This window comes from Melospiza melodia, chromosome 25 (genome assembly GCF_035770615.1).
Source record: "Melospiza melodia melodia isolate bMelMel2 chromosome 25, bMelMel2.pri, whole genome shotgun sequence".
Taxonomy (NCBI): Eukaryota; Metazoa; Chordata; class Aves; order Passeriformes; family Passerellidae; genus Melospiza; species Melospiza melodia.
Window position 1 is genome coordinate 7,382,861 of NC_086218.1, and position 12,825 is coordinate 7,395,685.

General features: G+C 59.6%; 1 protein-coding gene across 1 annotated transcript in view; it reads left to right on the top strand.

The window, feature by feature from the left end:
• The window catches only part of LOC134429069 (low affinity immunoglobulin gamma Fc region receptor II-like), a 60,709-nt gene extending 48,412 nt beyond the window's left edge, over positions 1-12,297 (top strand). The window contains 3 exon segments of the mRNA XM_063176159.1: positions 5,446-5,542; positions 5,545-5,678; positions 12,288-12,297. Coding sequence (XP_063032229.1) covers positions 5,446-5,542; positions 5,545-5,678; positions 12,288-12,297 — 241 coding nt within the window.
• Positions 12,298-12,825: the final 528 nt, after the last annotated feature.

Here is a 12,825-nt window from a genome sequence, read left to right on the forward strand (position 1 = left end):
GGCTGCAGGTTTTGTTCAAGAGGGAGGGTCCAGGTCAGGTTGTTGAGCAGATTGTTGTGGAATTTGCAGTAGTGCTGGGGCTCTCACAGTCCCTTGCTGAGAGGGACAAAATGACCAATGGTCACATTTTCGAACTGGTTCCTCCACAGCTGCCCTTGCATGGGGAGTTTCCAGACAGCCCTGCTCTGAAAACCATCAAAGACCCTCACAGAGCCACTGCTTGGGCTCCCTTTGGGCTTTGTGCTTCTTGCAGGGCTGAGAAAACCACAGGCAGGCCTTTTCCCCCACAGAATTCTCACCTCTGCAGCAGCTCTAAAGCTGCCAGAATCAAAGCCAAGGGGGCAGGGGGGACCCTCAGGTGCTGGCTGCCCCCTGGGGCTGGCCAGAGCAGGGCTGGGCAATGGCCATCCCTGTGCAGTGGGGCTGGGCCATGGCTGGGCCCCACCCTTGCATTGACAAAGGTCCCCAGGATGTGCCACCCCTGGCACAGGCACCCGGCCAGGAATGTGCAGGGACATTTCTGGAACTGCCACCCCTGGGACAGGAACCCCCATGCCAGGATGTGTCACCCCCTGGACTGGATCCCCCCAGATCAACCCCACAACAGGGACCTCACAGGGCAGGACCCTCCCAGATGTGCCCTCCCAGGACAGACACTGCCTCCCTTTGTCCTCTGACTCTCAGCACAAACGGCCTCTTCCTTTTTGTCCAGGAAAAAGAAAGTGAAAGTGTTGTGGGGGCGCAGCCCAACACCTCCATCCCCCACAGCCTCCCCATCCCTCACTGCACTCCTTGCTCCCCATTATCCCCCTCCCCTGGCTCCCTCCAATGCGTTCCCTGCTCAGGTGATTTCTGGGATTGCTGAGCCAGGAACTGGGGTTGAGGAGACATGGCATAAAAGTGAGGAAAATAAGGAAAAAAATAGAAATAAAGAAAGAAAAAATCAAGGGCAGGGGAGGGCACAGAAGCAGAGCTACCCAGGACCCCCATGTGATACCTGCACAAGGAATGAGCATGCCAAGGGGGCAGCACCAGGCCATGGGTCACCCCAAAATCTGTGACACCCAGAGAAGGAGCTGTGACCCCCATGCCCCCCAGCCACTGCCCATCCCTGACACCCCCATTCCTCTGGGACCCCAACCATGGGAATCCCATTTCCTTTTGTCCCTCCTTCTCTAAGACCCCTTCCCTGGACTGCAGTTCCTCACAATCTCTGACCCCGAAGAACCCCATCCTGGTAATTCCAGTCCCTGGGAGCCTCATTCCCTTGGGGATATTGATTCCCCCAGGACCCCCCATTCCACAGGGTTCCCCTTTCCCCTGCCACCCCCATCCCTTGGCCCCCATCCCATGATCACAAATCCCAGGAGGCCACATTGTTCTGGCACCTTCATCCCCAAGTCTGAGTCCATCCATCCAATGGGACCCCCATTCCCATGGGACCCCATCCCGGGACACCTCATTGCTCTCGACACCCATCCCTGGCACCCTACACCACCTCAGATTCCAAATTCTGGCCCCTCCATGTCCCACAAGGTCCCCACCCTGCCCCATCCTCTCCTCACCCTGCCCACTGCAAGGGCCACCTACATATGGGGATGAGATGTGACCTCGCTTCCTTCCCCTTCATCCGAAGAGCCGCCAGCCAGGGGAGCGGTGGCCACAGCAGCGAGTGACAGCCAGTGCACATGGCTGGGGACACCGGGATGGCCGGGAAGGTGGCGCTGCTCCTGTGGGGTGAGTGCCCCGGGCACGGGCCTGACACCCTGGGGATGGGCCCTGGTGAGGCAGAGACTGGTGGGGACGGGGCACAGGGGGGCTGCAGGGTCCCCTGAGGTCCTGAAAGGCTGCAGAGGCAGAGCATGAGGTGACCAGGGCTGTGGGGACAGGAGAGGGGGGACAATAGTGGGGGGACAGGGATTTGGGGAACTATCATGGGGCTGGTGGGGGTGACCACTGCAACCACTACTGAGTTTCCATTTCCGGGTGTCCAATGTCCTAACTGAGCAAGGGCTAGCCGGTGTGTGTCTGTCCCCAAGGGGTCCTTGCCACACTATGACAGTTTATGGACAGCTCCCACACCCAGTCCCTCCCTGCCAATGTGCCTGTGATGCCACCCTCACCCAGCCCTGTCCCTTCTGCCTTCCAGCCCAGACCCTTGGCCTTGCTGGTGAGTCCTCGGGGGATACCATGGCCCTTCCTGCCGTTCTCAGCCCCACACTGGCCCTGGCAGGCTGGTGTCCCCTGTCACCCACAGGTGCCCAGACCACCCAGCTCCTGTTGGAGCCCCCCTGGAGGCCGGGAGTGCTGTGGGACCGGGTGACACTGACCTGCCAGGGCGTTGGGACAGCCACCATCTGGTACAAGGACGGGCGACGCTGGAGGCAGGAGAGACGTGATCAGTTCACTGTCACTGAGAGTGGCACCTACACACGTGACAGACCTGGCACCGGGCTCAGCCCCCTGTGACAGTCTCAGATGGTGAGGGAGATTTGGGTGTCTCCAGCCTGGCACCTGCGGGGACCCCGAGGGCTCTGGGTGGGCTCTGCGCCATGGGTCACCTCCTGGTGTGACCAGAGCCCATGCCCTGTACACGGGGAGATCCCAGAGCATCTCAGAGTAGAGGGACCCAAGTTCTGGATTCAGGGACCCCTGGTGCAATGGATATGTTCCAGTTTGTGGGTTCTTTGAGAAAATGGAATGCCCAAGGTATCCTAAGACTCCCGTGTCTTGCAGCTCGGTTGGTGCTGCAGGTGCTGGCACAGGAGCTGCTGGAGGGGGACACGGTGACACTGCGCTGCCGGCGCTGGGAGAACATGTCGGTCACTGGGGTGCAATTCTACCATGGAGACAAGGAGGTCGAGAGGTCCCTCAGTGGGACCGATCTGTCCCTGTCCCCTCTGCAGCTGAACCACGATGGCCGCTACAGTTGCAGGGGCTGGGTGGACTCTGAGGTGGCACCATGGGCACTCTTGGATCCAGTGACAGTGACAGGGCACGCTGAGCACCCCACAGCTGCCACCTTGACATCCCCACAGGCTATCCCCAGGGACTCGGGCTCACAAATCTCCCTCCCCTCTCCTTCCCAGAGCTCTTCTTGGTGCCGGTGCTGGAGGGTCCCCCTTATCTCACCGTGGGATCCCCCCTCACTCTCAGCTGCCTCAGCACCCCCAGCCCCCTGCGGCCCCGAGCCCCCCTCCTGCACGTGTTCTACCAGGACGGGCAGGTGGTGGGGGGCCCACAGGGGTCCCCGCAGCTGCTGGTCCCCACTGTGGGGGTCTCCCACTCAGGGAATTACAGCTGCCAAGTGCGCTCTGAGGGCGGGGCCGTGCGAAAAAGCAGCGCCCTGCTCTGCATCACGGTGTGCAGTGAGTATGGGGATGGGCACGGGGATCCCCCACAGCCTCCCTGGGTCCCCCACACTGCCTGTGTTCCCCCATAAATGCCAGGGTCCCCCATCCTTTCCTGGTTATCTCTCCGGATCCCCTAACCTCTATGTGGGTATCCCCAATTCCCTTGCAATCTTTTTCCACATCCTCTCATTCCTGCTGGGATCACCCTCTGTGTCCCCCCATTCCTCACTGGGATCCCTTCATCTCTCCCTGGTTCAACCACAGCCCTCTCTGTTCTCCCCCCATGGTCCTCAGGTCTCACCATTCCCTCCCTGGGTTTACATACCCTTCCTGGGGTCTCCCCATCTTCCTCTCCAGATGACAGATCCCTGAACCCTCCATCCTTCCTTGGGGTGCATTTCCAAGCCCCTTTCCATCTCTGCGCCGCCTCTCCCTCAGTGGGGTCCCCCTTCCCCTGTCCCACCTGCCCCCCACAGGCCCCCATTGTCCCCTGCAGTCACCCCCTCCCGCAGGGGTCCCGCTCTCACTGTGGGTGCAGCCCCCCAGGGGACATGTGGCACTGGGGCACCACCTCGTGCTGAGCTGCACAGTGGCCACGGGGAGAGGTCCCCTGTCCTTCTCCTGGCACTGGGAGGGCTCGAGAGCACCACTGGGCACCACCCCCCAACTGGAGCAGTGCCAAGCTGGGGACAGTGACAGCGGCCAGTACCAGTGTGGGTACAGTGATGGGGACAGCATGGCTGAGAGTTACTGCCTGAATGTCACCGTCCTGGGAGACCAGGACCCTTGGGCTGAGGATGACTGCTCCCACAGTACCCCCATCTCCATCCTACCTTGCCCAGTGCCAGCCCTGTCTGTGTCCCCACAGTGCCCGTGGTCAATGTCACCATCACCACCGGTCGCCTGGCAAACCAGGTGCATGCAGGTGACAAAGTGACTCTGTGCAGCTCAGAGCAGGTGGGCTCAGCCCCTGTCACCTTCACCTGGCTGCACAATGGGCAGGAGGTGGCCCAGGGTCCCCTCCTGGAGCTCAGGCACATCGATGTGGGACATTCGGGCACCTACCAGTGCATGGCCACCAACCACCTGGGACAGGACGGGCACCGCGTGTTCCAGGCACTCAGCCCTGAGCTGGCCCTGGAGGTGACACCTGGCTCACCCTGGGTCACAGGTGGGGTCACACAGGATCACCGGGGTGTTCAGGACCCCCATGGTTCAGGGTCACTTCAGTGTGACCCCTCTGTCCCCAGCAGTGGCTGTGAATGTCGGCGGGACCCTCCTGTTCCTGCTCCTGCTCCTGGCTGTCATCGGGGGCTGTCACTGGTGGCACCACCGAAGTGGGTGACAATGGCGGACGGGGGTCCTGGAGTGAGGAGAAGCCCCCAGAGTGGGGACAGAGATCAGCAGCACCCAGTGCCCCTGAGCTGGGGGACACTGAGTCTGCAGTGACCTTGGATGGGGGTCTAGGGAGATTTGGGGGGAATTTGGAGGGTCTTTGTTGGGCTCCAGGGCCATCCCCAGATCGACTTTGAGAACCATTGTGGTGCATTGGGAGCTCCTGGAGTGTTTGGGGAGGTCCTGGAGGGCTGTGCAGGGATGCTGGAGGATCTTTTTGGGTCCTGGTGGTGTTTTGGGGGTCCCCCTTCCTGCCAGGCTTGGGGTTCTTGGGACACAGACAGTTGTGGGCAACAGGGGGACTGGGGGAACTGCAGTGATGCAGAAGTTCTGGGAGATTCAGAGGTGATCAGAGTGTTCAGGGGGAATCAGGGGTCCATTGGGAATTGGGGCTGCGGTGGGGATTTGGGGGTCCCGTGGGTGGATGGAGCTGCTGAGGTCCCAGGAAGATTCAGGGATCCTGGGCTCCCCCTGGTCACCTCCTCCCCTTTCCCTTGCAGCCACCAGGAAGCTCCAGGACAGGTGAGTGGGGGGCTCGGGCTGGGACTACCCCTTTCCCCCTCCCCATCCCCCTTAGAGCACCCCCCCGGGGGAGGGGGCTGTGAACCGAGTGAGAGAAGGTGAGTACAGGGGGGGACAGGGACATGTCACCTACAGCTGTCACCCCCACCCAGGTCTGCACCGGTGTCACTCTCAGGGCCCCCACAGGTATGCCCCAGCCCTGCCCCACCTCGGGATCCACAAGTGACCAACGTGGAGCTGTCGGGTCCCCACGAGGCACAACAGGACCCCCGTGACTACGATGACGTGCTGTGATATGGGGGGAAATGGGGGCATCGATTCCCCTCAGGGGTCTCTTCTTCCTCTTCACAGCACCCCACAGGGCTCCTCATTTACCCTTCCAGTGCTGAGGGAGCAGACAACGTTATTGTACACAAATTCAATTTTTTGGTCAAACTGTGTGAGAAACAAGGCTCACTCTTTCAAATTTGTAAATGTTTAATAAGGGATAAAATGGACAGTAAACAACCTGCTGGGTGCTTGGCAACTGTCAGAGGCACACTGTTAACTACAACAATTCTCCTTACATACCTTTTCATTGTATTGGTGAAATACATACTCAGGAGGGTTGTACATATTCAAACATTCCTTCCAGTTCACATGTTCCAGGTATCCTTTTGCTTGGTTTGACCCTTGATTCATTTTCATAAAGTACATGCCATGGTGCAGATTAAATTTACATATTTTATGTCCTCACAAGGTCCCCCTGTTCTGTGGTTTGACAGTTCTTGATAACTGAACGGTCAGTGGTAAATTCCTCTTTGCATTCTTTCTTTTGATGTTTATTTACCTGCTACTTTTCAATGTGTTCTTCTCACATAGATGAGATACCTCACCAGTACATTAAATCAACATTAGCTATTTCACAAAATTATCTGATTTATTCTTATCATTGTCACTTAGTCACACAAATAAAGGCATTAGCTACTTCTGCAACAGTTAATGTTGTAATACACAGCACATTGTCTCGATCTTGATCTTTTGTGAGAGCCTAAACTATATTATTTATCACACTAAAATACATGTTCTACATAGGGATTAGGGTAAAAGGGCTGACAAATTGTGGTGTATCAAAAGTAGTTAAAAAGTGATTACAAACTGTATTGTATCAAAATATTTTGACAAAAAAACAATAAAATAGAGAAAGCCAATGACTACATAGTTATTCTTAACAGGAGGAAGGAGTATTGAAGGGTTTATTTGACTTATCCTTCTCCTGCTCTGATTTTGTCAGCAATAAATTCAATTCATATCTCTAAATCATAGGCAGTTTTACCTGTGACAGGATTTGATGAGTGATCTCTCCTGGTCGTGAACCCTTTGCTCAATTTTCTCCCCCCATCCAGGTGTGGAGGGCAGTGAGAGAGCGGCTGTGGTGGGTGCGGGTCATGCGGCCACGGTCCATGCACGGCAAGGCAGGGAGGAGGAGGAGGGTCCAGGTCAGGTGGCTGAGCAGATTGTTGTGGGATTTGCAGTAGTTCTGGGGCTCTCACAGTCCCTTCGGGACAGGGACAAAATGATCAATAGCTGCATTTCCAGACTGGTTCCCTCATAGTTTCAGGGGTGGGTTCCGGCCAGCCCTGCTCTGAAAACCATCAAAGGGCCTCGCAGAGCCACTGCTTGAGCTCCCTTTGTGGTTTGTGCTTCTTGCAGAGCTAAGCAAACCACAGGCAGGCCTGTTTCTACCCACAGAATTCTCACCTCTGCAGCAGCTCTAAGGCTGCCAGAATCAAAGCCAAGGGGGCTGGAAGGATTCTCAGGTCCTGGCTGCCACCTGGGGCTGGGCAGAGCAGGGCTGGGCAATGGCCATCCCTGTGCAGTGGGGCTGGGCCATGGCGGGGCCCCAACCTTGCATTGACAGGGGTACCCAGGATGTGCCACCCCTGGGACAGGCACCCAGCCAGGAATGTGCAGGAACATTTCTGGGACTGCGACCACCTGGGACAGGACTCCCATGCCAGGATGTGTCACCCCCTGGGACAGGATCCTTCTAGGACAAGACCCTCCTGGATGTGCCCCACCAGGACAGAACCCCCTCCCTTTCCCATCTGACTCTCAGCACAAACGGCCGCTTCCCTCTTTTCCAAGGAGAAGAAAGTGAAACTGTTGAGAGGGCACAGCCCAACACCTCCACCACCCACAGCCACCCCACCCTTCCCGGCATGCCCTAAACCCAATTTTTCCCATCCCCTATCTCCCCCCAACCCACTCCCTGCTCAGGTGCTCCCCGGGATTGCTGAGCCAGGAACTGGGGGTGAGGGCCCCTGCCACAAAAGTGAGGAAAATAAGGAAATAAGAGAAATAAGGAGAGGAAAAATTCAAGGGCGGGGGAGGGCACAGAGGCAGAGCTATCTAGGACCCCCCATGTGATGCCTGCACAGGAAAGGAGCACCCCAGGTTGGCTTTGCTAGGCTGTGGGTCACCCCAAAATCAGAGGCACCCAGGGAAGGAGCTGTGACCCCTGTGCCCACCCAGCCACTGCCCATGCCTGAAACCCCCATTCCCCTGGGAACTCAACCATGGGACCCCATTACCCTGGTTTCTCTCCTCCCTGGGGACCCCCATCCCATAACTGCCATTGCCCAGCACCACCATGGCCTTGATCCCATCCCATGGGCTGCTTCTTCTTGCAGATCCCCTATTCCCGAGGGTCCCCTTTTTCCCCCTGCACCCCCAACCCTGACACACACATGCTATGACCCCAAATCCCTGGGGACCGTGTTCCCACAGCACCCCCACCCCTGAATATCCCCAGGCATGGAGACCCCAACTCCCCTGGACCCTCATTCTCCTGGAGCCCCATCCTTGGTTCCCCACATCCCCTGAACCCCCCACTCCTGGACACACCATCCCCCACCATGTCCCCAGACTATGCAGCCTTGTCCCCAGCCTGTGCCCAGCTTGTGGCCACCCTGCCCCCACCAAGGGCCATCCCCATGTAGGGACAATATGTGACCTCGCTTCCTTCCCCTTCATCCGAAGAGCTGCCAGCCAGAGGAGCAGTGGCCACAACAGCGAGTGACAGCCAGTGCACATGGCTGGGGACACCGGGATGGCCGGGAAGGTGGTGCTGCTCCTGTGGGGTGAGTGCCCCAGGCAGGGGCCTGACACCCCAGGGATGGGGAGGGGAGGGAGCACAGGGGGGCTGCGGGGTTCCCTGAGGCCCCCAATGTCATGGGAGCCAGTTCATGGTACTCACATGGACCTTGGTGGGACTGGGGTTGTAGGGTGGCTTTGGGGACAGGAAGAAGGGGGCAGGTATTTGGGGATGGGGATGTGGGGATAGGAATGTGGGGAGTGGCAACTTTGGGCTCAGGCAGCTCCGGGGATAGGGACAAGGGAAGTGGAATGCAGGGACAGAAGGCGACAAGAACAGTGAGGATGTGGCCATGGGAATGGGATCATGGGGATGGGATCATGAGCTGGTGGGGCTGACCTTGGCCACCATGGGCTGTGTCCGTGGTGTCCTCATGCCCGGGGTGTCCACAGTGTCCCCATGTTCTGCCTCAGCCCTGGATGGCCTCGGCGTCCCTGTTCCCAAGGTGTCTGTGCCACAGGGATGTGGTGCACTGGTGGCTGTGACACAGACATGTCCCCCTGCCTGTCCAGACTTTTGGGGACCACCCAGACACACTTTCCCACAAGAGCAACTGTCCCCACGGGGACACTTTGGGGACAGCCACAACACCCTGTACCCCATGTGCATCTGTCCCCATGGTGACACCCGCACTGAGCCCTGTCCCTTCTCCCTTCCAGCCCAGACCCTTGGCCTTGCTGGTGAGTCCTCGAGGGATGCCATGTCCCCACCCTGCTGTCCACAGCCCCACACTGGCCCTGGCAGGCTGGTGTCCCCTGTCACACACAGGTGCTCAGACCACCAAGCTCTTGGTGGAGCCCCCCTGGAGGCCAGCAGTGCTGTGGGACCGGGTGACATTGACCTGCCAGGGCTTGGGGACTGCCGGTGCCACCACCTGGTACAAGGACCGGCAGCGTCGGTGGCAGGAGGGACACGACCGCCTCAGTGTCACCGAGAGTGGCACCTACACATGTGACAGACCCGGCACCGGGCGCAGCCCCCCCGTGACAGTCTTAGATGGTGAGGGGAGAGCTTTAATGATCATGGGGGCCCCAGAGCGGTAAGGGTGGGCTCCATTCCCTAGGTGGCGTCACACCCGTCGTGTGACAAGAGCCAGTCCCCTGCACACAGGGACATCCCAGTGCACCCCAGAGCACCCCAGAGCACCCACATGTCCCCAGTGCTATGGGCACCCACCTCAGACCAGTCTCATAGTGAGATGTGACCTTCCTGTCCCACAGACCCGCTGGTGCTGCAGGTGCCAGCGCGGGTACTGCTGGAGGGGGACACCTTGACACTGCGCTGCCGGTGCTGGCAGGACAACCATCTCACCAGGGTGCAATTTTACCGGGAGGAGAAGGATCTCAGCAGGTCCCTCAGGAGGACCAAGCTATCCCTTTCACCTCTGCAGCTGCACCACAGCGGCCGCTACAGATGTGAGGGCTTGGTGGGGTCCTGGCAGTCACGGTCAGCAGCAGTGACAGTGACAGTGCAAGGTGAGCACCCACACGGCTGGAACTCCAATATCTTGAGAACCCCAAAGCCACTTCCCAGTGCACTCAGACTCACAGTCCTCACCTCTCCTCTCCTTCCCAGAGCTCTTCTCGGTTCCAGTGCTGGAGGGTCCCCGTGAGCTCACTGAGTGGTCCCCCCTGAATCTCAGCTGCCTCAGCACCCCCAGCCCCCTGCGGCCCCGAGCCCCCTTCCTGCACGTGTTCTATCAGGATGGGCAGGTGGTGGGGGGCCCACAGGGGTCCCCGCAGCTGCTGGTGCCCGCTGTGAGGGTCTCCCACTCAGGGCATTATGGCTGTGAGGTGCACTCCCAGGAGGGGTCAGTGCAGAAGAGCAGCAACCGGCTCCTTGTCACGGTGTGCAGTGAGTGCGGGGATGGGCACGGGGAGCCCCCACAGATGCCTCGGGTCCCCCACACTTCCTGGCATCTCCCAGCCCTCCCTGACGCCTGTTCTGGGGCACCCAACCTTTTCCAGATCCCTCCCTGTCCCCCCCGTCCTTTCTCGGGTCTCTCCTCGGGACCCCTAGCCTGTACATGGGTACCCTCATCCTTCCCTGGTGCATTTTCTGTGTCCTGCCATCGCTGCCCCGGGTTGCTCCTAAGCTCCCCCCATTCCTGGCTTGTGTTTCCCTCCATCCTTCGTTGGGTCCCCTCCCCCATCCCTGGGCCCCTCCACCCCTCTCTCAGGTCTCTGCACATTGCCCAAGTCTCACCATCCCCTGCCATGGTCCCCGTACCCGTCCTGGAGTTGCCCACCTCCCTCTCCAGGTGTTCCCTCCCTGACCCCCTTATCATCCCTCGGGGTTCCTTTCTAAGCCCCCCTCCCCCAATCTCTGCACCCCTTTCCCTCACTGGAATTCCCCTGCCCCTCCCTGACACCCCCCCGGGTCCCTCACTGTCCCCTGGTGTCCCACTCTCCCGCAGGGGTCCCACCCTCGGGGGTGTCCCTGTCAGCACAGCCCCCTGGGGGACAGGTGGCACTCGGGGACAGCCTGGTGCTGAGCTGTGAGGTGGCCATAGGGACAGGTCCCCTGTCCTTCTCCTGGCACCGGGAGGGCTCGGGGGCACTGCTGGGCACCAGCCCCCGCCTGGAGCTGCGCCACATTGGGGACAATGACAGCGGCCAGTACTGGTGCCGGGTCAGTGACGGGAACAGCGTGGCTGAGAGTGACCCCCTGAATGTCACCATCCTGGGTGAGCAGGACCCTCGGGCTGGGGATGACCCCACCCATCGCACCCCATTTCAACTCACCAGGTACAAGCACCGCCTCTGTCCCCGCAGTGCCCGTGGCCAATGCCACCATCACCCTCAGTCCCCTCTCACACCAGGTGAGTGCAGGTGACAACGTGACCCTGCACTGCTCAGTGCAGGTGGGCTCAGCCCCTGTCACCTTCACCTGGCTGCACAACGGGCAGGAGGTGGCCCGGGGTCCCCTTCTGGAGCTCAGGGACATCGATGTGGGACATTCAGGCACCTACCAGTGCGTGGCCACCAACCAGCTGGGACAGGACGGGCACCGCGTGTTCCGGGCACTCAGCATTGAACTGGCCCTGGAGGTGGCACCTGGCTCACCCTGGGTCACAGGTGGGGTCTCAGGGGGTCACCAGGGTGTTCAGGACTCCTGCAGTTCAGAGTGACCCCAATGTGTCCCCTCTGTCCCCAGCACTGGCTGTGAATGTCGGCAGGACCCTCCTGTTCCTGCTCCTGCTCCTGGCTGTCAGCGGGGGCTGTCACTGGTGGCACCACCGGGGTGGGTGACAATGCGGGAGGTACAAGGTCCTACAGAGACTGAGGGGAAGCCCCACACACTGGGGGTCTGTTGGGGCATCACCCAAAGCCCCTGAGCTGGAGGAAGCTGAGCCCCCAGTGACCTTTGCTTGGGGGTCTTTTGGAGGGTCCTGGGCTGTCCCAGGAAGGGCCTTGAGGAATATTGGGGTGACACTGGGATCTCTTGGGGGCTTTTAGGGAGGTGTTGCAGAGTTGTGCAGGGATGTTAAGAGATCCTCAGGGATCCTGGAGCAGTTTGGAGGCTTCTCTGCATTCCATTCTTGGGGTTCCTGGAGGCTTGAGGGGTGCTCAGGGCTTCAGGGTTCCTGGGAAGGGGGCTGGAGTACATGGGTGCCTCAGGTGTTCTGGGGCTCCACAGGGGTGCTTTGGGGGGCAGGGGCCTGGCAGTCCAGTAGAAATCAGTGTCTGGTGGGGACTCAGGGGTCCAGTGGGCATTTAAAGGTCCCAGGTGGAGTTGGGGCCCAGGGGACCCCATGATCACCCCATCCTCTTTGTCTTGCAGCTCTCAGGAAATCCCAGGACAGGAGAGTGGGGAGTTCCAGCCATGACTCTGCCTGACCCCCTGCCCAGACACCCCTCAGACCCCCCTTATCCCCACAGGAACCCCTAGAACCCCCTTATCCCCTGGAGGTGGGGGAGGGGCTGGACATGAGGGGGCAGGGGGTGAGTATGGGGGATGGGTGGGGACATGGGCATGTCACCCCAAGCCAGGTGTCTCTTACTGTCCCCCCCAAGGATCTCCAGGTGACCCACGCAGAGCTGCCAGGACCACATGGGTGACTGCAGGACACTGGTGACATGCATAGGAACGTGCTGTGACAATGGGGGACACTGGGAGTCCCCATCCCATGGCTCCCTAAGTGGCCCATCCTGCCTGGGGTTATGGCCACAAGTCAGGGGGGCTGCACAGGGCACCCAGTGCTCCCCTTTCCCCCTCCCAGTGCTCCCAGTACACCCATGGCTTGCCAGCCTTGTCCTAGTGCTAGGGGACACTGGACCCATTTCCTTCTTATTTTGTCCAAAATGCAGCTTTTTGGTTAAACTGGCAGAGATGGTGTTTGTTCAGCTTTGTGGGGCTTTAGGAATGGGATTCTCCAGTTCTGTGTTGCCACTAAAACCCAGGGGCTGCTGCTCCTTT